Genomic DNA, 25,138 nt, shown 5'->3' on the forward strand with positions numbered 1-25,138 from the left:
CAGCACTTTCAACTATGTAAAGAAAAAAGTATTTAATAAGATTATTTATTTCATTCAGATCTAGGATGTGTTGTTTAAGTGTTCCCTTTATTTTTTTGAGCAGTGTATATATACACACTACCGTTGAAAAGAGTGGGGTCACTTAGAAATGTCCTTGTTCTTGAAAGAAAAGCAAAAAAAAATTGTCCATTAAAAAACATCAAATTTATCAGAAATACAGTGTAGACATTGTTAAATATTGTAAATGACTATTGTAGCTGGAAACGGCAGATTTGTAATGGAATATCTACATAGGCGTAGAGAGGCCCATTATCAGCAACCATCACTCCTGTTTTCCAATGGCACGTTGTGTTAGCTAATCCAAGTTGATCCTTTTAAAATGCTAATTGATCATTAGAAAACCCTTTTGCAATTATGTTAGCACAGCTGAAAACTGCAATAAAAAAAACTGGCCTTCTTTGGACTAGTTGAGCATCAGCATTTGTGGGTTCGATTACAGGCTCAAAATGACAGAAACAAAGACCTTTCTTCTGAAACTCGTCAGTCTATTCTTGTTCTGAGAAATGAAGGCTGTTCCATGCGAGAAATTGCCAACAAACTGAAGATATCGTACAACGCTGTGTACTACCCCCTTCACAGAATAGCGCAAACTGGCTCTAACCAGAATTGAAAGAGGAATGGGAGGCCCCGGTGCACAATTGAGCAAGAGGACATGTACATTAGAGTGTCTAGTTTGAGAAACAGACGTCTCACAAGTCCTCAACTGGCAGCTTCATTAAATAGTACCCGCAAAACACCAGTGTCAACGTCAACAGTGAAGAGGCGACTCCGGGATGCTGTCTTCTAAGCAGAGTTCCTCTCTCCAGTGTCTGTGTTCTTTTGCCCATCTTAATCTTTTCTTTTTATTGGCCAGTCTGAGATATGGCTTTTTCTTTGCAACATTGCCTAGAAGGCCAGCATCCCAGAGTCGCCTCTTCACTGTTGACGTTGAGACTGGTGTTTTGCGGGTACTATTTAACGAAGCTGCCAAAATCATATTAGTTTGTAGCCCACAGTTCGGATGCTACAGACGCTTTAGTGAGAATACTGATTTTCAGAACGTTTCATGGTCTGACAGTCCGATTTGGATATACTTGACTGTTTTCGCTGCATAACATGTAGATGTTGTCCCGTTTCAGGTTCAGAAAAAGTGTCTACTAAATGCTAACTCCCGTTTGTATAAACTGCTAAGCATAGCTAGCATACAGAAATCGGTGGTGTTAGTCAAAGTCGTTTTTAACCATAATGCGGTTAATTGGTAACGATGAACATGTGTTTGGACTGACATCCATACAAGCATTATACTCCAATTTTTACCTCAACAAGCTGTAAAATAAACAATATAGTCTAAATGTAGGCAGATCTTTCTGGGGGGCACTTTAGGAGACTCAGGATCTTTACCCCACGGCCCTTTCCCCACACACGTTTCCATGGCAATTCCATTGTTTTGGTCAAGTTCGATTGATCTCTTTACCGCATTTATCGAATAGGAATGCATGGGTGAAATGCAATTCCTGAACTGAAAATCAACCTATTATTTTCAAAGACTTTGCCACTCATGAATATCATTTATTATTCTCCTCTTGAACTGAATTGGAATTGAGCCCAACCCTGATGCATAGTAGTGAGGAGGGTTATAGATCCTCCTAGTGGTGAGGGAAGAACATTTGGTGTAAAATGGATCAGGACCTACTACTAACCCTAAATGCATAAAACTGTAAAGTTACTCTATAGCTCCCCAAATTGTGTGAACTGTCAAATTAGATATTTTCTTTTACCTTTTGGTCCTATCACTTGTCATCTAGGTAAACCACACCTGCTGGTAACACTATCACAATGACTCATGTGGGTCATTCCATGTCATTTCAGCAAACCATGACACCCACCATCTCAGATTGTTCTAAAATTGTTTCTGCAGTTAGTAAAAGATAACATTAGCATTCCTAAATTATTATTTTGTTGAAATATAATTTGATCTCTGAGAAATTAAGCTAATTGATTGCAACCAAATTGCCCATTGTAATTCATATAATATTGAATATAGTACCTCACATCCGATTTGGACCAAAAGTTTTTTTAACAATGAGTAAGACAAGTAGAATGGAGCAGCGGCTCGGAGTACTCTCATCCTATATAATGTATTCTCTGTGAATTTGGTGATGTTTTTCCCCCCTGTTCATACAAATTAGTCATTGAAATTGTTAGGTTTATGTCCCATCCTACATCTTGATATTGCCAGGTTCTGACCCACCCCCAAATACGCACGCACGCACATGCGAACACACACAGAGAGTATCACTCAGATTCCAACTGCTGATTCATGCTTGGACAATCAAATATTCTAAACCAGGGATCCCCAACTGGCAGCCAGCGGGCACGTGGGTGAATTGTTGGACATAACGTAAAAACACCAGCAAATAAGCTCCAGCTCCAAGTAATCACATAATGGAGAGACATATGTGATCGTATACAAGTGTAAGCAGGCTTATTATGTTTTAGTCAGGATCTGTTTGGACTTCTTGCGGTCAACTTGCAGTCTACAAATTATGTTCCAGCCCCCTGACCATACGCTGAAGAAATAATTGGTCTGTGGCTGCATCTAGTTGATGATCCCTACTCTAAACTTACCAAAGAAATGTCTGTTGATTGCCAATTTGAATATATGCACTTTAAGGAATAAAGATTCATGAAATATGCTGTCTAATGCAGTCATAAGATTCATGTATTAGCAATATCAGAGACTAACTTGGACTCTTCTTTTGAGGATGCTGAGATCTAACTATAGGGATATCATTTGTTCAGAAGGGACAGGAATAGGTGTGGAGGTTGAGTCACAGTTTACGCCCAGAGTCATATTCCAGCAAAACAACGTAAGGACTTAATGTTGAATGGATTAGAGGTGCTATAGGTACAGGTGCATTTATCACATTTGAAACCTATACTAGTTGGCTGCTGCTACAGGTCTAATGCTGATGTGAAATAGCTTGATGTAATTTGTGAAATGTTGGATAAGGTACATTATATATATACACAAAAGTATGTGGACATCCCTTCAAATTAGTGGATTCGGATAATTCAGCCACGCCCAGCCGTGCAATCTCCATAGACAAACATGGGCAGTAGAATGGCTTCACTGAAGAGCTCAGTAACTTTCAACGTGGCACCATCATAGGATGCCACCTTTCCAATAAGTCAGTTCATCAAATTTCTGTCCTGCTAGGGCTGCCCCAGTCAACTGTAAGTGCTGTTATTGTGAAGTGGAAAGTACGAAGAGCGTAAAAATCAGCAACACTCACTTCCAAGTTCCAAACTGCCTCTGGAAGCTCCTCGTCGGGAGCTTCATGAAATGTGTTTCCATGCAGCCGCACACAAGCCTGAAATCACCATGCGCAATGCCAAGAGTCGGCTGGAGTAGTGTAAAGCTTGGACCTGACCTCAACCCCATCGAACACCTTTGGGATGAATTGGAACGCCGACTGCGAGCCAGGCCTAATCGCTAATCAGTGCTCGACCTCACTAATGCTGTTGTGGCTGAATGGCACAGTAATATACCAAAGGTCCTACAAGGGGTTCAATCAGGACTCATTTGTGGATGAGGTTTAGAATGTGGAATGGCTGGAAGTGTGTAGTTAGGATGATCCTGAAATGGCACTGAGTGTGTTTGTGAAATTATTTATGAGTATTGTTGATAAGCATGCCCCATTAAGAAAACGCACTGTGAGGTCAAACAGTGCCCCATGGATTGATGATGAGCTGAGAAATGTAATGGTTCAACATAATGATGCCAAAAGGAAGCAGATAGATCTGGCACTCTGTCTGATAAGCAAAGTTATTGTACATTTAAGAAATCTTGAGACCAAGGTAAAAAGAAAGGATATTATCAGCACAAAATATATGAAGTCAAGGGTGATTGAAAAAAACAATGGAGAACTTTGAATGTTATAATGGGTAGGTATTCAAACATGTTTGCCTCCTTTCTTGAATCAAAGGGTATGTTTTTTACAAAACAACATGACATTGCAAATTACTTTAATTAATATTTTACAGGCAAAGTAGACAAATGGAGAAATTCCATGAGTCCAACTGATGACTCTGTCATGCACACTTATAAAAGATTGCATTATGAATGAGAGGCATTGCAAGTTTGGATGAAGGATAGGATGAATAAACAATACTCCGAGGCGCAGCTCCATACTACTTGTCTTACTCATAGTTAGAAAAAAACTTGGTCCAAATTAGATGATAGGTACTATATGTATTGAATATTATATGAATTCTATAAATATAAATGGCCAATTTGGATGCAATCAATTAGCTTAATTTCTCAGAGATCAAATTATATTTCAACAAAATAATCTTCTGTTTCTAACAACCGAAACGATTTTAGAACAATCTGAGATGGTGGGTGTCAATCTAGTTTTTGTGGTGGAACGAGCCATGTGGATGTTACGGTCAGTGGAGAGCAGATAGGAGCAATAAATGTTTTGAGAGTTCAGCAACACAGATAAAATTAATTGACAAGTGGCTCAGCCGGTGAGTTGTACTATAAAGTTTTTAAATAAAGTACCATCTTATCTTACGTAAACATCCTCTTTGACTAGCACAGGAGGCACTTAAACTTACTTTGGATGTGAAATCAGGAGACCATTTAGCGATAGTGCTGTTGGAGGGATCTGGAACCGGTGGCCAGATCTTCTTCTTTATCCTACATAGAAAACAACAGTGGGTTTCGAAATTATTGACATCCTTGATAAAGATGAGCAGAAATGACTGTATACAATAAATAATTCAAATACTGAGCTATAGTGTCATCAAATTTTGGTAAAGTAGTTTTTATACTAACACAATTGTTCCGAGATAAATATTTTGTTTACCAAGTAATAGTTAAAAAAAAAAATAAATTCAGTTAGGCCCTTCTACTGCCAATGTTTGTGTATGGAGATTGCATGGCTGTGTGCTCGATTGTATACACCTGTCAGCAATGGGTGTGGCTTAAATAGCCAAATCCACAAATTTGAAGAGGTGCCCACATACACTATATATACAAAAGTATGTTTGGCCCATTGGAATCAAAGTAAAATCAAAGTATTGAATCGCAATACATATTGTATCGGCACCTAAGTATCGAGATAATATTGTAACGCAAGATTCCTGGCAATTCCCAGCCATACTTGTACCTGTACATCAAACATAGTGATCATAAACGTTGACACTGTATATGACATGAGTTTTATGATATGGAAATGTGAAGTTCACATTTGGATGGGTGTTTGGCTTGCTTGCATGACATCAAAGTGGTATTTATTATAATCCTCAATGTCTCATCTTTCAAAATACATAAAGTCCTCTTAATTTAAAGAATTTCCCTCACTCAGACAACAAAACATATGCAAAAGTTTCCCAATCAGTGGGAGGGATGGGGGTAACTTCTTGTTGCATGCGGTACTCAAGTTCAGAACAGCTGCCAGTCAACCTGACCTCTGACATTTATAGCATGTTACTGTACAGCTAGTGCGTTCCAATTTAGGCTCTTATCAGTGCACAAATCGGACATTTTCAACCTACGGGTACACAAAATATCTTTCTCTGAGCAATTGTATTAGTATAAAATAATATCATTTCCCAAATGATTTGAGCATACAATATAGCTCAGTATTTAGGTAAATTATTTACTTAATATTGTCATCTTCGCTAATCTTTATCAAGGGTGTCAATTTCGGACACCACGGTATAGGATGCATCCCAAATGGCACCTTATTCCCTATGGGCCCTGGTCAAAAGTAGTGCACTATAAAGGAAATAGGGTGCCATTTGCAACGAGTCTTCAGTGTCTTACACTAGCCTTACCTTGTATTAACAATAGTGATGGCTGTTGTCCAATTGACAAGGGCGCTAGGGATAAGAGTCTCTACATACACATTCCTATGTTTTTCCTTGGTAAACTGAGTCGGGCCATTATTGCGAACCTTACAAGAAGTTTAACTTAACTATTTTTCCGTCTCAAAATAGCTACTAGTACTAACGTTACTTTTTCCTTGTTTAGACAGAGACCAGCTGATGTGTGATAGGAAGCATACTCCCCAGCAGTAACGCATCAGCGAGAGAGCATGTTTGAACTAATCTGCTAGAGTTTATTTTTAATGTTCTTTGATAAACATTGTTTTGCTGGGTAACTATAGTCAAAAGTGCAATTGTGCAAGAATATTAAATGCGTTTTTGACTCATCGTGGAAAGAGTAAAAAACACTGAGAAAAAGTCTGGATTTAATAACAATTACTTTGTGTTACTCAAATCTGAGTAAATGCTCTTACAATTGAACATCACACTTCAGCCATTGTAAACATCCAAATCTAAAATGTAGAGACATTCTACTTCATACAATTCAAGAGTGTAGTTGAGACTTACGAGTCCATTTTGTAAATGCAGCAGAGCATGGTCAGCACTATGAAAAACAGGAAGCTGATGCACACAGACACCACAATGGCTTCTATCTGCCCGGGAGCTGAGGGATAGACACATAGAACTAGAATGGACATTGGGAAGCTAGCAACATGCCTTAAAATCAACCGTGTTGGTCAGGAAAAATGTCCTTCTAGAAACTGTGGACAAACACAGGATGGAGATACAGTAACAGTACAACTAAAATAGACTACAACAAAAAGGAGAAATGACAAAAGGGCACAATGAATAGGTTGAAGTAGCGACTACGAAATGTATTTAGAGCATTGGGTGTTCAGGACTGCTACTTCGAAAAAGCTTTACTGGGACACACTACAAAATATGAAAAGATATTACTGGAATACAAAATATATGGAAATATATTTAAAAGTTTTAGGATGGAACATACTGTATATACAGTACCAGTCAAGTTGACACACCTACTCATTCAAAGGCTTTTCTTTATTTTAAATAAAATGTCTACATTGTAGAATAATAGTGAAGACATCAACACTATGAAATAACACATATGGAATCATGTAGTAAGCAAAAAAGTGTTAAACACATCCAAATATATTTTATATTTGAGATTGTTCAAAGTAGCCACCCTTTGCCTTGATGACAGCTTTGCACACTCTTGGCATTCTCTCAACCAGTTTCAAGAGGTAGTCACCTGGAATGTATTTCAATTAACAGGTGTGCCTTGTTAAAAGTTCATTTGTGAAATTTCTTTCCTTCTTAATGCGTTTGAAACAATCAGTTGTGTTGTGACAAGGTAGGATTGGTATACAGAAGATAGCCCTATTTGGTAAAAGACCAAGTCCATACTATGGCAAGAACAGCTCAAATAAGCAAAGAGAAACGACAGTCCATCATTACTTTAAAATGTGAAGGTATGTCATTGTGGAACATTTCAAGAACTCTGTGCAGTCGCAAAAAAACTGTCACGTCCTGACCAGTTAAGGGTTATTTGTTGTTGGAGTTTGGTCAGGATGTGACAGAATTACTCACAAACCAAGACCAAGCAGCGGAGAGAGGAGCGGCACGCTAAGTATATGGACTATGGGGAGAGATGGACTTGGGAGGAGATTTTGGACGGGGCTGGACCTTGGCATCAGGCTTTTTGGCGTTTTGAAGCCATGAACGCGCTGGCGAGGAAGCCGGAGAGGCACCCCCAAGATTTTTTAAGGGGGGGGCACACGGGTAGTTTGGCTAGGTCTAGGAAGAGCCATAAGCCAGCTACCCGTGAGTATGTGGAGATGCGTACGGAGGTGAGAGCGCCGTGTTTCGCTGAGGTGCGCACTCTCGCCTACACGCACGCACAGCCCAGTCTGCCCTGCACCAGCACCCCGCTCGTGCAGGGCTACATGTTCCATCCAGCCAGGACGGGTTGTGCAGGCGGTGCGATCACGGCCACCTGTGCGCCTCCATGGCCCAGTCGTTCCGGTTCCTGCCTCTCGTGCTTTCCCGGAAGTGAGTACCTCCAGTCTGGCACGACCAATACCAGCAACCCGGACCAAGCTTCCCAGTAGTCAGCCTAGTCCTGTTCAGCCTGTTCCCGCTCCCCGCACTAGCCCGAAGATGCGTGTGCCCAGACTGGCACATCCAATACCAGCCCCACGCATCTAGTGCGACAGCCCAGCCTTGCCAGTCAGGAGCTGCCAGAGTGGCCCGACTGCCCTCCGGGTCTGCCAGAGTGGCCCGACTGCCCTCCGGGTCTGCCAGAGTGGCCCGACTGCCCTCCGGGTCTGCCAGAGTGGCCCGCCTGTCCTCCGGCCCAGCCCGAGTGGCCCGCCTGTCCTCCGGCCCAGCCCGAGTGGCCCGCCTGTCCTCCGGCCCAGCCCGAGTGGCCCGCCTGTCCTCCGGCCCAGCCCGAGTGGCCCGCCTGTTCTCCGGCCCAGCCCGAGTGGCCCGCCTGTCCTCCGGCCCAGCCCGAGTGGTCCGTCTGCCAGGGTCAGCCCGAGTGGCCCGTCTGCCCGGTGCAGCTATCGGCGCCACTGAAGTGGGCGACGCCGAAGGTGGAGCGAGGTCCACATCCTGCACCTGAGCCACCTCCAGGGTAGGTGAGTTGGAGAGGGAGGGTGCAGCACAGTGCCGTCGTTGACGGCAGCCACCCTCCCTTCCCTCCCTTATTGTTTAGGGGGATATTTTTTGTTTGGGGGTTTGTTTTTCTTTTAGGTGCATTCCGGGGTCTGCACCTTGAGGGGGGGTACTGTCACGTCCTGACCAGTTAAGGGTTATTTGTTGTTGGAGTTTGGTCAGGATGTGGCAGAGGGTATTTGTTTTATATGGTTTGGGGTGGTGGTGTAGGTAGTAGGTTGTTTTATTTATGTATTCCGGGGGTTTTGGGCACTGCTCTGTGTTTATGTATTTCTAGGTTTAGTTAGTTAGTTGTGGGTATAGGTTAATTGGGATTGGGATTGGACTCCCAATTGAAGGCAGGTGTGTTGAGTTGCCTTTGATTGGGAGTCCTATATTAGTAGGGTGTGTTTGTCTGTGTGTTTGTGGGTAATTGTTTGTGAGCACTGCGTTTATTGAGCCTGCTACACTGTCTAGTCGTGAGTACTGTTTATTGTTTTGTTTTTCCTGTGGATGCTTTGTTTTTTTCCATTAAAAGAATGAGTATCCACATACCCGCTGCAGTTTGGTCAATTCAACACGGCACCTTTTTGTGACAAAAACAATCAAGCGCTATGATGAAACTGGCACTCATGAGGACTGCCACAGGAATGGAAGACCCAGAGTTACCTCTGCTGCAGAGGACAAGTTCATTAGAATTACTAGCCTCTGAAATTGCAGCCCAAAAAAATGCTTCACAGAGTTCAAGTAACAGACACAACAACATCAACTGTTCATAGGAGACTGCGTGACTCAGGCCTTCATGGTCGAATTTCTGCAAATAAACCACTACTAAAGGACACCAATAAGAAGAAGAGACTTGCTTGGCGCAAGAAACACGAGCAATGGACATTAGATCGGTGGAAATCTGTCCTTTGGTTTGATTCCTACCGCCGTGTCTTTGTGAGACGCAGAGTAGGTGAAGGGCTGATCTCCACATATGTGGTTCACACCGTGAAGCATGGAGGAGGTGTTATGGTGTGGGGGTGCTTTGCTGGTAACACTGTCTGATTTATTTGGAATTCAAGGCACACTTAACCAGCATTCTGCAGCAATGACCCAACACACTTCCAGGCTGTGTAAGGGATATTTGACCAAGAAAGAGAGTGATGGAGAGCTTCTTCAGATGACCTGGCCTCCACAATCACCCGACCTCAACCCAGTTGAGATTGTTTGGGATGAGTTGGACTGCAGAGTGAAGGAAAAGCAGCCAACAAGTGCTCAGCATATTTTGGAACTCCTTCAAGACTGTTGGAAAAGCATTCCAGGTGAAGCTGGGTAAGAGAATGCCAAGAGTGTGCAAAGCTGTCATCAAGGCAAAGAGTGGCTCCTTTGAAGAATCTAAAATAACATATTTTGATTTGTTTAACACTTTTCTGGTTACTACATTATTCCATATGTGTTAAACCCTTGAATGAGTGGGTGTGTCCAAACGTTTGACTGGTACTGTATACACACAGTGCATTCGGAAAGTATTCAGACTCCTAGACTTTTTCCACATTTTGTTACGTTACAGCGTATTTCTAATATGAATTACATTAAAAAAAAATCCTCATCAATATACACACAATACCCTATAATGACAAAGTGAAAACAGGTTATTTACAAAAGTATTCAGACCCTTTCCTATGAGATGTGAAATTTAGCTCAGGTGAATCTTGCTTCCATTGATCATCCTTGAGATATTTCTCCAACTTGATTGGAGTCCACCAGTGGTAAATTCAATTGGTTGGACATGATTTGGAAAGGCACACACCTGTCTATAGAAGGTCCCACAGTTGACAGTGCATGTCAGAGCAAAAACCAAGCCATGAGGTCAAAGGAATTGTCCATAGAGCTCCGAGACAGGATCGTGTCGAGGCACAGGTCCTCAGCAAAAGGCAGCTCACTTGGAGTTTGAAAAAAGGCGCCTAAAGACTCTCAGACCATGAGAAACCAAGATTGAACTATTTGGCCTGAATGCCAAGTGTCACGTCAGGAGGAAACCTGGCACCATTCCTACGGTGAAGCATGGTGGTGGCAGCATCATGCTGTGGTAATGTTTTTCAGCAGGAACTGGGAGACTAGTCAGGATCGAGGGAAAGATGAATGGAGCAAAGTACAGAGAGATCCTTGATGAAAACCTGCTCCAGAGCACTCAGGACCTCAGACTGGGGCGAAGGATCACCTTCCAACAGGACAACGACACTAAGCACACAACCAAAACAACACAGGAGTGGCTTCGGGACAAGTCTCTGACTGTCCTTGAGTGGCCCAGCCAGAGCCTGGACTTTAACCCGATGTAACATCTCTGGAGAGACCTGAAATTCGCTGTGCATTGACGCTCCCCATCCAACCCGACAGAGCTTAAGAGGATCTGCAGAGAATAATGTGAGAAACTCCCCAAATACAGGCATGCCATGCTTGTAGCATCATACCCAAGACTTGAGGTTGTAATCACTGCCAAAGGTGCTTTATTTTATAACTAGGCAAGTCAGTTAAGAACAAATTCTTATTTACAATGACGGCCTAGGAACAGTGAGTTAACTGCCTTGTTCAGGGGCAGAACGACAGATTATTACCTTGTCAGCTTGGGAATTCAATCTTGCAACCTTTCGGTTACTTAGTCCAAAGCTCTAACCACTAGGCTACCTGCTGCCTCTTCAATAAAGTACTGAGTAAAGGGTCTGAATACTTATGTAAATGTGATAGGTTTTTATTTGTAATAAACTTGCACAAATTTCAGTTTTGCTTTGTCATTATGGGGTATATTAGATTGATGAGGGAAAAACACAAATGTAATCAATTTTAGAATAAGTCTAATGTAACAAAATGTGGAAAAAGTCAAGGGGTCTGAATACTTTCAGAATGCACCATATTCACTCTGTATACATACTGTATACCTTATATCATGAAGTGTCCAGTTAACAATGCTTCACTCACCATACATCAGAGTATTGAATGACAGGTCCGAGCTGTTTGTAGAGCCTTGTACTGTAGATGCCATGACCCGCACCACATACTTGCTGTTGCTGGCCATGCGCTTCACAGTGTAAGAGTAGGTGTCGGTAGAGACAACTATTGCTGAAAAAAACAAAGACATTTGTACAATTCTTTTATTTTTATTGCAGCTGTAAATGTTTAGGTTGGACAAAAAAAACACATATAGTGTACTTACAAATATCAGTACTTACAAGTACTTCACTTTCAAATACCAGTACTTTCATATACTGGTATTTTCAAATACCAGTAAAGGTCCAACTATAGCCAAAGAAACACATTCATAAAGAGGTATGATTGTGTAGTAATGTCTACAAGGTGTGGTTGCTTACAGTGTTCCTTGCCCCCTGTGATGAAGAAGATGGTGTAGTTGGTGATGAACCCTCGCTGTTTGTCCAGTGGAATCTCCATCCACTCCAGCTCAGCTTCGTTTTTCCCTGTCCGCCGCACTTTCACAGAGGGACCCTCCAGCGGAGCTGCATCAACCAGAACAGGTGGTGAAAAAATATTTACAAAATAGCCTTCAACACTCTACTCAACAAATTGGATGCAGTCTATCACAGTGCCATCCGTTTTGTCACCAAAGCCCCATATACAACCCACCACTGCGACCTGTAAACTCTCGTTGGCTGGCCCTCGCTTCATACTCGTCGCCAAACCCACTGGCTCCAGGTCATCTACAAGTCTCTGCTAGGTAAAGCCCCGCCTTATCTCAGTTCACTGGTCATCATAGCAGCACCCACCCGCAGCACGCGCTCCAGCAGGTATATTTCACTGGTCACCCCCAAAGCCAATTCCTCATTTGGCCGCCTTTCCTTCCAGTTCTCTGCTGCGAATGACTGGAACGAATTGCAAAAATCACTGAAGGTGGAGACTTAGATCTCCCTCACTAACATCAAGCACCAGCTGTCAGAGCAGCTGATCATTGCACCTGTACATAGCCCATCTGTAAATAGCCCATCCAACTACCTCATCCCCCTACTGTATGTATTTATTTTTATTTTTCACCCCAGTTGTCACGGCTGTTTAAAGGATCGGACCAAGGCGCAGCGTGTTTGTAGTTCCACATCTTTATTAAACCGTGAAACTAAATGCAATACACCAAATACTTGAAATAACAAAAACAACAAACTGTGACGCAGAGAGAAAACACACTACTCAAAATGAACAACCCACAAAACCAAATGGCAAAACCCCCTACATAAATATGATCTCCAATTAGAGACAACGAGAACCGGCTGCCTCTAATTGGAGATCATCCCAACAACCCCAACATAGAAACCTAGAAAAACAACATAGAAACAGAAAACACGAAAACCAACCAAAAACACCCCCTGTCACGCCCTGACCACTCTACTATAGAAAATGACATCTTACAAGGGTCAGGACGTGACACCAGTATCTCTACTTGCACATTCATCTTCTGAACATCTATCACCCCAGTGTTTAATTGCTATGTCGTAATTACCTCGCCACTATGGCCTATTTTATTGCCTTACCTCCCTTATCTTACCTCATTTGCACACACTGTACATCGACTTGTTTTCTATTGTGTTATTGACTGTATGTTTGTTTATTCCATGTGTAACTCTGTGTGGTTGTTTGTGTCGCACTGCTTTGCTTTATCTTGGTCAGGTCTCAGTTATAAATAAGAACTTGTTCTCAACTAGCCTACCTGGTTAAATAAAGGTAAAATAAAAAAATTAGGTCCAGGAATAGTCTTAAGCTGTGTCCGGGAAACCGCCACCATAGGTATATTACACAGAAAATACTGTGTATACTTTACAGTAGTTCAGTGACAAGTACTATTTCTTACCTCCTTGTTCCAGAAAGGCTGCTATGGTCAATGGCTTCCCAGTCCACCCAGAGTACATGGGATACACAGATATATTGTAGCGATTGAACTTCTGAAGGTTACCTTGATTGGGAAAATTAGACATAAGACAGTACAATAATGTTTGGATTTATTTGATCCCTGTGACCCGTTTACCAATATAGTCAACATTAGGGATGAGTTCCACACAAGTTTTTCCAGAATCAAATCAGTTGATGGGTGTCACTTACATTGTATTTTAATCAAACTCATCCCTAGTCAACATAAGACATCAAAACCAGCAGAAAGACAACCAGAGTTTATAGCCAAACTACAAGACAATACTCAGTAAAAACATAGCATGTGTGTCTCTTTCTTACCTTTAATGGCTGCCGTCCTAGTGTGCCTACGTTCTCTCTGCCAGTCCATAGCGCCATCGCTGACAGACACCCACTCCAGTATGTACTCCGTCACCTCGGACCTGTAGGGCTCCCCCGTGGCCGTCACATTGCGGGGCTGCCATTTCACCCACAGCCTCCCCTGCTGGGTAAACCAGCTAAGCGATTCCACCGAAGCGGGCTCTGAAATATACAGCATACACAAATACAATGTGACACCATGATATGAGCATCTCAATGCCAAACTACAACGCTTTAAGAATGCAGAAGACATGACATCAGTGAACCATTTACATCAATATACTGTAGTCTCTCCTGACACACATTCGTATAAATATACTGCTCAAAAAAATAAAGGGAACACTTAAACAACACATCCTAGATTTGAATGAAAGAAATAATCGTATTAAATACTTTTTTCTTTACATAGTTGAATGTGCTGACAACAAAATCACACAAAAATAAATCAATGGAAATCCAATTTATCAACCCATCGAGGTCTGGATTTGGAGTCACACTCAAAATTAAAGTGGAAAACCACACTACAGGCTGATCCAACTTTGATGTAATGTCCTTAAAACAAGTCAAAATGAAACTCAGTAGTGTGTGTGGCCTCCACGTGCCTGTATGACCTCCCTACAACGCCTGGGCATGCTCCTGATGAGGTGGCGGATGGTCTCCTGAGGGATCTCCTCCCAGACCTGGACTAAAGCATCCACCAACTCCTGGACAGTCTGTGGTGCAACATGGCGTTGGTGGATGGAGCGAGACATGATGTCCCAGATGTGCTCAATTGGATTCAGGTCTGGGGAACGGGCTGGCCAGTCCATAGCATCACCTTCCTCTTGCAGGAACTGCTGACACACTCCAGCCACATGAGGTCTAGCATTGTCTTGCATTAGGAGGAACCCAGGGCCAACCGCACCAGCATATGGTCTCACAAGGAGTCTGAGGATCTCATCTCGGTACCTAATGGCAGTCAGGCTACCTCTGGCGAGCACATGGAGGGCTGTGCGGCCCCCCAAAGAAATGCCACCCCACACCATGACTGACCCACCGCCAAACTGGTCATGCTGGAGGATGTTGCAGGCAGCAGAACGTTCTCCACGGCGTCTCCAGACTCTGTCACGTCTGTCACATGCTCAGTGTGAACCTGCTTTCATTTGTGAAGTGCACAGGGCTCCAGTGACGAATTTGCCAATCTTGGTGTTCTCTAGCAAATGCCAAACGTCCTGCACGGTGTTGGGCTGTTAGCACAACCCCCATCTGTGGACGTCGGGCCCTCATACCACCCTCATGGAGTCTGTTTCTGACCGTTTGAGCAGACACATGCACATTTGTGGCCTGCTGGAGGTCCTTCTGCAGGGCTCTGGCAGTGCTCTTCCTGCTTCTCCTTGCACAAAGGCGGAGGTAGCGGTCCTGCTGCTGGGTTGTTGCCCTCCTACGACCTCCTCCACGTCTCCTGATGTACTGGCCTGTCTCCTGGTAGCGCCTCCATGCTCTGGACACTACGCTGACAGACACAGCAAACCTTCTTGCCACAGCTCGCATTGATGTGCCATCCTGGATGAGCTGCACTACCTGAGACACTTGTGTGGGTTGTAGACTCCGTCTCATGCTACCACTAGAGTGAAAGCACCGCCAGCATTCAAAAGTGACCAAAACATCAGCCAGGAAGCATAGGAACTGAGAAGTGGTCTGTGGTCCCTACCTGCAGAACCACTCCTTTATTGGGGGTGTCTTGCTAATTGCCTACAATTTCCACCTGTTGTCTATTCCATTTGCACAACAGCATGTGAAATTTATTGTCAATCAGTGTTGCTTCCTAAGTGGACAGTTTGATTTCACAGAAGTGTGATTGACTTGGAGTTACATTGTGTTGTTTAAGTGTTCCCTTTATTTTTTTGAGCAGTGTATATGAACAGAGCTAAACCAAGCTAGCTAGATAAATATAATATCACCATTTCTAAACCCAGAAGCACAACATTGCAAGATTTCTGGGAATGCTTGTGAAGCAGACACGGCAGACCAGACCAGCATGCAATGCTTTATTATAAAGGTGTTTTTTCTTATGCGTTCTGGTACCTCAGAGCCCTCCAGGTCACCCCCCCTCGGGTTAACTTTTTTTGCGACACCTCCCAATTTACAAATTAAGCACTGTGCATTCCTGAAAGCTACAACTCTCAGGAACACATGCATGCTTTCTGTTTTCCTTTCTGATGCTCACAAGGACTCGTTAGAAAGGTGTGTGACAAATAAATCTGCACCTAATGGCTGAGGGAAATGAATTCAAAACATCGTTCAGACTGGAATTTGGCATTATGCTTGTATTATTTATTGAGATGCTTAGTTTTCAGATGACTTTGAAATGACCTAATTACTTTTAAGAAGCTTTTAATAGTTGTTTAAAAAACATTTAAAAAATGGTGAGCGAGCATTGTGCCTTTTCCTTTTCAATGATTATCAAATGTTTTGGTTGCACCTTGGTTCACATTGGTTGAGTGCCCTCCACTTCTTCCTAATTACTTTTAGCAACATTTCATTTTAAGAAATGTGCTTTATTGATGTGTGTGGGTAGCTTTTTTATACAGTTCTTCCAAAGAATAATTGCATGTGGAAAATGTCAGGCCCCCTTGCAATAAACCATTTTAACATCTGGAGTATTAGTCTGTGTAATAGAGCCCTTTTGGGGGAAAAACACAATTCTGATTGGCTGGGCCTGGCTCCCAAGTGGGTGGGTCTATGCCCTTCCTAACGTTGAGCTGGGTGAATGGAATATGAATGACAGTCATCCAATATGCTGTAATATACTAAACAAAAATATAAACGCAACATGCAACAATTTTACTGAGTTACAGTTCATATAACATTGACAGGTTTAAGCTACTCCATGATACCCATCTTGAGGTTGCTACATCAACCTAGCCTATGAATGAAAGTTTACAACATAAGTGCACAGATCGAGAGAAAATTGAGTAATCAAGGTGACAGACAGTGACACATGCAATACCAACTTGCACACTCTTGCATGCATCTAGCTGATCTAGGGTGTAATCATTAGTCCAACAGTTTCTAACAACTGTTTCTATTGGAAAAATGTGTGTATGTTTATCCCTGTTTCGTTCCGTTTAAAAAACTTTTTCAACAGAGCTTTTGCAAAAGAGCTCAACCTATCAGAGCTCTTGCAGCTTGAACTGACATGTTGTCCACCTAATCAAGTGATCAGAATTAATCTTGCACTGAAAGCATAAGCTACAGCTAGCTAGCACAGCTAGCACAGCAAAATGTGGTGAATAGTTGACTCAAAGAGAGAGAAAGTCAACAGTTGAACAGTTTTGAACAAATTAATTTCTTCCAAAATGAAGGAGAAGCAAGACTTACTTAGCTAGCAAATGTAGCTAGCTAGTATAGCCTACTCAAACAGTGGGATACTATGTTAGCTAGCTGACTATGAATATCCAATACAACACTGGAACTCTTCCAAATCAATGTAAGCTTTTGGTTTTACTAATTTATTGCCACCGAGGCCAGCCAGTGTAACTGCTAAACTGCTTATTGAACTGCTTACTGACTGTATACCAATGTTACTGCATGATTGTAGTGGGTTTACTAACGCATTAGTTCTGTTAGCTATGTTGACTATGATATTACTTTAGCAAATATGGAGACAACAATGCAGGTTGTGTGTAGCGGTTATGATATGGTTTGGCTTGGAAAGGTTTTTTCGCCTGGTCACGTTTAGCTGATGTGTTGTGCATTGAAGTCCACAAGGAAAGGAAAAAGGTTAGAGGAGGAGAGCGCATAGATGCGAGAAGGAATACAATGTGGCTGCTATGAAAGTGAACTATGTTTACATGTGATCAGGGGTGTATTCATTCTGCCAATTCTGTTGTAAAACATTTCTTAAATAGAAGCAAACAGAATGTGGATAAATTATACCTGGACTCGTCCAATAGAAACTCTTGTTTGCAACTGTTGGACTAATGATTACACCCTAGATCAGCTAGATGCAGGCAAGATTGTGCAAGGCAGTAATGTCACTGTCAGTCCATGTGTCTGTCACCTCAAATTTCTCTCTCGACCTGTTTGCACCTATGTTGTAAACTTTCATTCATAGGCTAGGTTGTAGCAACCTCATGATGGGTGTCCTGACTCTCCTGTGAGGATCCGAAGGATCAGATTACAGTGGGTCAGCTCTACAGCGCCCTCTCTCTACCTAAGAGGGGGAGAGGGATGGAGTTGGACAGTTTTATGATGGTCGTAAATACCTTGCAGAAACTCCCTTTAGGCTCTGCAGGATTGAGGGGAAAGAACCCTTTTGTTACAAGGAGATTCCTCCCACCAAAACTTCAACATCCAAAAGTGGATAATGACGCAATATTCATAACACAAATAATGTGGAAAATGGTTGTTGGAGCTCGAAACAAAAATCACTTCAAATAAGTTGTTGTTTGTGATGTCAATAAGGACGGTATAACTAAATAACTGCAACTCTACAAAGGTATGCATCACAGTTTTACATAGAAATGTTGAGGAACTTATATGATTAAATATGAAACTATTTGTGAGAAGATGAACAGTGATTTTAGCGTTCTAAATGAGGGAATTGTTTTTCATGTAAAGTTTTACCCAGTCAGTAACCACATCCACGTGAGCACAGACCTTGTGGCAACGTGATAGAAGCACCCTCCAAGGCGAGGGCATAAAAAGGCCGCTAACGAAATGTACATTAGAGCAGAGAACATGAGGACCATCCACATGTTGAAATGGTTGAAATCTCTACAAACCAGGACAGTAAGCCGGACGTGTAAAATGGTTAGACTTTACATTAGACTAGTGCGACCGTCAACGTGAGTTGAAAGGTACGAAATGGTTAGACACTTTCAACAGAGAAGAAGAAAATCTCCACCAAACCAGAAAACGTGGAGACCCTCTGAAACTCTCTCTCGAAGAAGAAGAAGACTACACAGGAACAGTCAGTCTGCAGCTGATTATGCACTGTTAGCCTAGGGAACTCGACCGAAGACGAGAGACAAAGAACAATTTCCTCTCACCACTATAAGTATCTTTAGGGTATCTATTCTAAACAGAGTGAAGGATAAGGCCAGCTGAACACCGTGTGGTACACCTCTGGAAGATACGTTCTAACAGACAGTCCGAGACCAAGAAGCTACGACTACAAAGGACTTGGTGACCTCTGGTGGACAACCCACTTTCAGTCGACTGATTCCACAGACTTAACGGGCGTTTTCAACAGAGCGAGACGACAAAGACATACAAGCGTAAATATGTGCTGCATTTCTAAATCCAAATGAGCGGTTGTTATTAGGGTGCTAAATATCCATATTTACGCTGAGCGTATTATTCAACTGTATGTACGATAATTGAATTCCTTTGTCTCTTCTTCTCTTCTCTTTCCCCCCATTTAGTTGTGTAACAAGCCGTCATATCGGTTTAGTCCACTAGGGACCTTTCATTGCGTCATGTTAGTAACCAATGTATAATCTCTCCTGTGTGTGTGTTTATGTAATTCTGTGTGATTATTAAAGTTAATTATTTATTTACTAAGCCAATTTGTGTATCACTGATTCATCATGGAGACTAGGGCTGATGCAGATTTAAAGTCAACCTTCAGAATGAGTCGGGAAACAAATTTTTCCGTTGTGTTGTTGCTCATTTAATTGTTACATGAGCAATTTAATCATTGTAATAATTAAACATAGTTAATTGATTTTATAAAATAATTGTCATCGCATTTAATGGTACCAACGTCACAACATATTGATGCCCCGTGCGAGGAATCTAAGATAGAATGAGGCCTTCATGTTGCATTCAGCCAATATGAAACTGAAAAGCAGTTTGTTATTCTGACATAGTCGGTGTAGGGTTCGTTATTCAATTTCTAGGGTTAGTGATTACATTTCTAGTGCTAGTACACAATCCAGCCAATTATCGAAATTTGTGAAATAGGGCATTGGGCCAAACGTACTATTTCTGTCTCTTGTGTTCAAGGAGAGTGTAGACTCGGTCAGTATTAATTTGTTGAGTAGGACATAGGGCCAGCCGATTGAAATTTGAGTAGATATACACTACCAGTTAAAAGTTTTAGAACACCTACTCATTCAAGGGTTTTTCTTTAAAAAAAAAATCTGTATTTGTAGAATAATAGTGAAAATATCAAAACTATGAAATAACATATGGAAACATGTAGTAACCAAAAAAGTGTTAACAAAATCAAAATATAGTTCATATTTTGATATTCTTCAAATAGCCACCCTTTGCTTTGATGACAGATTTGCACACTCTTGACATTCTCTCAACAAGCTTCAACTGGAATGCTTTTCCAACAGTCTTGAAGGAGTTCCCAAATATTCTGAGCATTTGATGGCTGCTTTTCCTTCACTCTGTGGTCCGACTCAAACCAAACCATCTCAATTGGGTTGAGGTCAGGTGATTGTGGAGGCCAGGTCATCTGATGCAGCACTCCATCACTTTCCTTCTTGGTCAAATAGCCCTTACACAGTCTGGAGGTGTTTTGGGTCATTGTTCTGTTGAAAAACAAATGATAGTCCCACTAAGCCCAAACCAGATGGGATGGCATATCGCTGCAGAATGCTGCGGTAGCCATGCTGGTTAAGTATGCCTTGAATTCTAAATAAATCACAGACAGTGTCACCAGCAAAGCACCCCCACACCAGAACACCTAATCCTCCATGCTTTACGGTGGGAAATACACATGCAGAGACTATCCGTTCACCCACACCGCGTCTCACAAAGACACGGTGGATGGAACCAAAAATCTCCAATTTGGACTCCAGACCAAAGGACAAATTTCCACCGGTCTAATGTCCATTGCTCGTGTTTCTTGGCCCAAGCAAGTCTCTTCTTATTATTGGTGTCCTTCAGTAGTAGTTTCTTTGCAGCAATTCGATCATGAAGGCCTGATTTACACAGACTCCACTGAACAGTTGATGTTGAGATGTGTCTGTTACTTGATCTCTGTGAAGCATTTATTTGGGCTGCAATTTCTGATGCTGGTAACTCTAATGAACTTATCCTCTGCAGCAGAGGTAACTCTGGGTCTTCCATTCCTGTGGCGGTCCTCATGAAAGCCAGTTTCATCATAGTGCTTGATGGTTTTTGCAACTGCACTTGAAAAAACGTTCAAAATTCTTGAAATGTTTAGTATTGACTGACCTTCATGTCTTAAAGTAATGATGGACTGTCGTTTCTCTTTGTTTATTTCAGCTGTTCTTGCCATACTATGGACTCGGTCTTTTACCAAATAGGGCTATCTCAAACGCATTAAGGAAAGACATTTAAAAAATCAAATTTTAAGAAGGCACACCTGTTAATTGAAATACATTCCAGGTGACTACCTCATCAAGGCAAAGGGTGGCTATTGAAGAATCTCAAATACTAAATATATTTTGATTTGTTTAACACTTTTTTTCGTTACTACATGATTGCATGTGTTAATTCATAGTTTTGATATCTTCACTATTATTCTACAATGTATAAAATAGTGAAAATAAAGACAATTCCTGAATGAGTAGGTGTTCTAAAACTTTTGACCGGTAGTGTATAGCTTAACGGAAGCGGTTAATCATCTCTCCATCCGTCGCATTTTCAGCAGCGCGGTGTACTTCGTTGTTTTCAGTGCGTTCCGGTAAAATATTGCGAAAAGTAATGCCGAAAGTGTTTGAACGTAACACGTTATCTGTGTAACTCTCTCACCAGGCTCGTATTTGATTCTCACGATATTACCTTACTTAGAATATCTAAACAGCATGGGATATTAGGTGAGAAGGACATCTCCAATAAGAATCCCTATTGTAAACTCGCTAGTGTGATGACAACTAGGGGATTACCTTCAGATAGAATGATTATAGATTTTTGTTATTATATAAGGATATGCTTTCCCATGCATTACATGAAACTGAAACAGTAAATGACTCCACCAATGCAACAGACATTAGGTTCAAGATGTATATTATCACATTTTCAATGTACCACATCAAAATAAATACAAATAATAAACCCCAATGATTTTTCACAACCCATGTCCAAATTACTTGCAAGCTTGCTTAAACTCGTTGGCGAGCATTGGAGCTCCAAATAAAATGACGACACACAAAGTCCCAAAGAACTCCACTGTTGTGGTTACTCACTACTCGTAGAAATTACAGCAAGCACAGCTATCAATAGAGACAGTACTCCTTAGCAGCAACAGATATCTCATGGAAACATGAACTCGTTAATCTTCCACAAGCAATTTTCTCCAGGTCTCGCACGATGCTAGGCTAACCTCGAGCTGTCAAATACCTCCACAATGAGATGGTAGCTTCAGTCTCTACTAAGTGTTTCTTAACAAAATAACAATAACTCAATGAATTCTAACAAATAAACTCTATACTTGGTTTCTAAATTGGGGTATTACATTATGTTGGCATGTGGACTAATATGTTGTTGAATTGTGTTCTTACACTGGTACAGTCATGCCCTATGAGAGATGTATGACTGCGCATGTGCGAAAATAAATAAAGTGCATTTTCCCCCGTTCTGGTTGAAACACCAATGATGAACATGTGTGTTTATTCCTCCGTTAAGTAAACCGGTATTCCTGTCCTGAAGATGTCAGCACCAACAGGTTATGGGCCCAGGAGGGAACATGGAAGCCGATGGAATAGATTATATTTCGACGGAGATGAAAAAAACTACGAGTTATGGGAGACAAAGTTTTTGGGGCACTTGCGTTTGCTTGGGCTAAAGGCCGCCATATTGAGCGTGGATGAAGATGAAGAAGACGGAGAGAAAAATGAAGAAGCCTACGCCGAATTGATACAGGTTTTGGATGATAAAAGTCTTTCCCTGATAATGAGAGAAGCAGCAGATGATGGGAGAAAAGCGTTGAAGATATTGAGGGAACATTATGCAGGTAAAGGGAAGCCACGTGTGATTAGCCTCTACACTGAACTAACTTCTCTTCAGAAAGCCGCTGACGAAAGTGTTACGGACTATATCATTCGTGCTGAGACGGCTATTACAGCACTGAGAAATGCTGAAGAGACTTTAAGTGATGGGCTGTTGATTGCAATGATTCTGAAAGGTTTGCCCGGATCATTTAAGCCGTTTGCCATCCACATTACGCAGAGTGACGAGCCGACAACTTTTGGCAAGTTCAAAACCAAGTTGAGGAGCTATGAAAGCACCGAGAAGTTTAGCGCCATTTCCACTGACGACAACGTGATGAAGGCAAGTAACATTAAAGTTAGCTGGCCAAGAGGGAGAGATAAAGGGACCGAGATAACCTGCTTCAACTGTGGCCAGAAAGGGCACAAGGCCCGGGAATGTACCATTACTGGAGAGCGCAAAGAACGGAGACAGTGGTGTAGTTTTTGCAAGAGATCCACTCATACTGACGCAAATTGCAGACGAAAAAGAAGAGACAATGTGAAACAAGCAACAGATGCTGAAAGCCACACATTTGCATTCAGAATAAGTGACTGTCAGGTTAGTGGACTGAAACAGAAAGGGCTGATGGTTGATACGGGAGCAACGTCACATATAGTCACGGACATCGGGAAGTTTAAGGAGTTTGACGAGACTTTCAAACCGGAAAAACATTCCGTGGAGCTGGCTGACGGAACAAGAACGAATGGTGTCGCGGAGAGGAGAGGTGCAGCGGAGGTTTACCTGAGAGACAACACGGGTCGTCGGGTAAAAACAACGCTGACGAAGGCGCTGTACGTGCCGTCGTTTCCACAGGACATTTTCTCTGTTAAAGCAGCGACAGCCAACGGAGCTTCAGTCAACTTTCGACAGGGGTGTAACAAGCTCATCCACAAGAACGGTACCACTTTTGACATCAAGGAGTACGATAGACTTTACTATCTTAACACTGTAAGTGATGAAAATGATGATGGATGTCATGGGTGCTATGATATTCACACATGGCACAAAATTCTTGGCCACTGTAATTTTGAGGATGTGTCAAAGTTAGAAAATGTGACAGAGGGAATGAAAATCACAGGTAAGATTGACAAATCTACCCTCAACTGTGAAATCTGCACTCAGGGAAAATTTGTTCAGAGCAGAAACAGAGAGCCTGATGAACAGGTAAAAGCGGCTCTTGAGCTTGTGCACACTGATTTGGCTGGCCCTATTGAGCCAGAGGCGAAAGATGGGTTCAGATATACTCTAGCATTTACGGGTGATTATTCAGGGGCAGTTTTTGTGTATTTCCTAAAAGCAAAGAGTGATACTGTAAAAGCTACTGAGAAGTTTATTGCTGATGTGGCCCCTTATGGGAAAATAAAGTGTGTCAGGTCAGATAATGGCACAGAATTCACAGCCAAAGAGTTCCAGTCACTGCTCAGTAAGAACGCCATAAGACATGAAACTTCAGCCCCTTACTCACCCCATCAAAATGGGACCGCTGAGAGAAATTGGAGAACACTGTTCGAAATGGCAAGATGCATGCTACTTGAAAGCAACCTACCAAAGAACTTGTGGACATATGCTGTAATGACTGCTGCAGTAATTCGCAATAGGTGTTACAATAAGCGTGTAGGACAGACTCCACACTACATGTTTACTGGGAGAAAGCCTGATCTTTCAAAGATGAAAGAATTTGGATCTGTTTGCTATGCATATAGACAGAACAAGAAAAAGTTAGACTCAAGATGTGAAAAGGGTATTTTTGTCGGGTATGATAAAAATAGTCCAGCATACCTAGTCTACTACCCAGACACTGGGAAAGTTCTTAAAAACAGATTAGTCAAGTGTGTTACAAAAGGTGTAGTCGAACACCAAACTCAGACAGATTTGGAAAACAGTGATGATCTTCATGGGGAGAGATTTGAAAACCCCATGCCGAAAGCCAAGATGGCAGATCAAAACTCAGAAGAGACACAAGATGTGCAAATTGAGACTTCAGATGGTCAGAGTCCACGCTATCCAGACAGAGCGAGGAAGAAACCCCAGTACTTAAAAGACTATGAGTGTAAAGTGAAATGTGATGACCAGATACCACCTAGTGTTGACTACTGCTACAGAGTAATGTGCAATGCACCACAAACCTTCAAAGAAGCAATGATTTCACCAAAATCAGAGATTTGGGCTACTGCTATGAAGGAGGAGATGGATTCCCTTAGGGAAAATGATACATTCACATTAACCGCACTGCCAGAGGGTAAAAATGCAGTGGGGGGCAGGTGGGTCTATGCGGTCAAAAACAATTCAGATGAGACTGAGACATACAAGGCAAGATATGTTGCAAAGGGGTATAGTCAAGTGGCAGGAATAGACTATAAGGAGACTTTTTCTCCAACTGCAAATATGACATCAGTAC

The 25,138-nt window shown here is 42.0% G+C and overlaps 1 protein-coding gene across 3 annotated transcripts in view; it reads right to left on the reverse strand.

Annotated features, from left to right (window-relative positions):
- The window catches only part of LOC106562893 (interleukin-6 receptor subunit beta), a 104,633-nt gene that overhangs the window by 8,646 nt on the left and 70,849 nt on the right, over positions 1-25,138 (reverse strand). For all 3 annotated transcript variants that reach the window (XM_014127965.2, XM_014127964.2, XM_014127966.2), the window contains 6 exons: positions 13,768-13,968; positions 13,391-13,492; positions 11,907-12,050; positions 11,518-11,658; positions 6,445-6,541; positions 4,663-4,744 (listed from right to left, as the gene is read on the reverse strand). In XM_014127965.2, coding sequence (XP_013983440.2) covers positions 4,663-4,744; positions 6,445-6,541; positions 11,518-11,658; positions 11,907-12,050; positions 13,391-13,492; positions 13,768-13,968 — 767 coding nt within the window. The remainder of the gene's footprint in view (positions 1-4,662; positions 4,745-6,444; positions 6,542-11,517; positions 11,659-11,906; positions 12,051-13,390; positions 13,493-13,767; positions 13,969-25,138) is intronic.

The sequence above is a fragment of the Salmo salar genome, chromosome ssa11 (genome assembly GCF_905237065.1).
Source record: "Salmo salar chromosome ssa11, Ssal_v3.1, whole genome shotgun sequence".
Taxonomy (NCBI): Eukaryota; Metazoa; Chordata; class Actinopteri; order Salmoniformes; family Salmonidae; genus Salmo; species Salmo salar.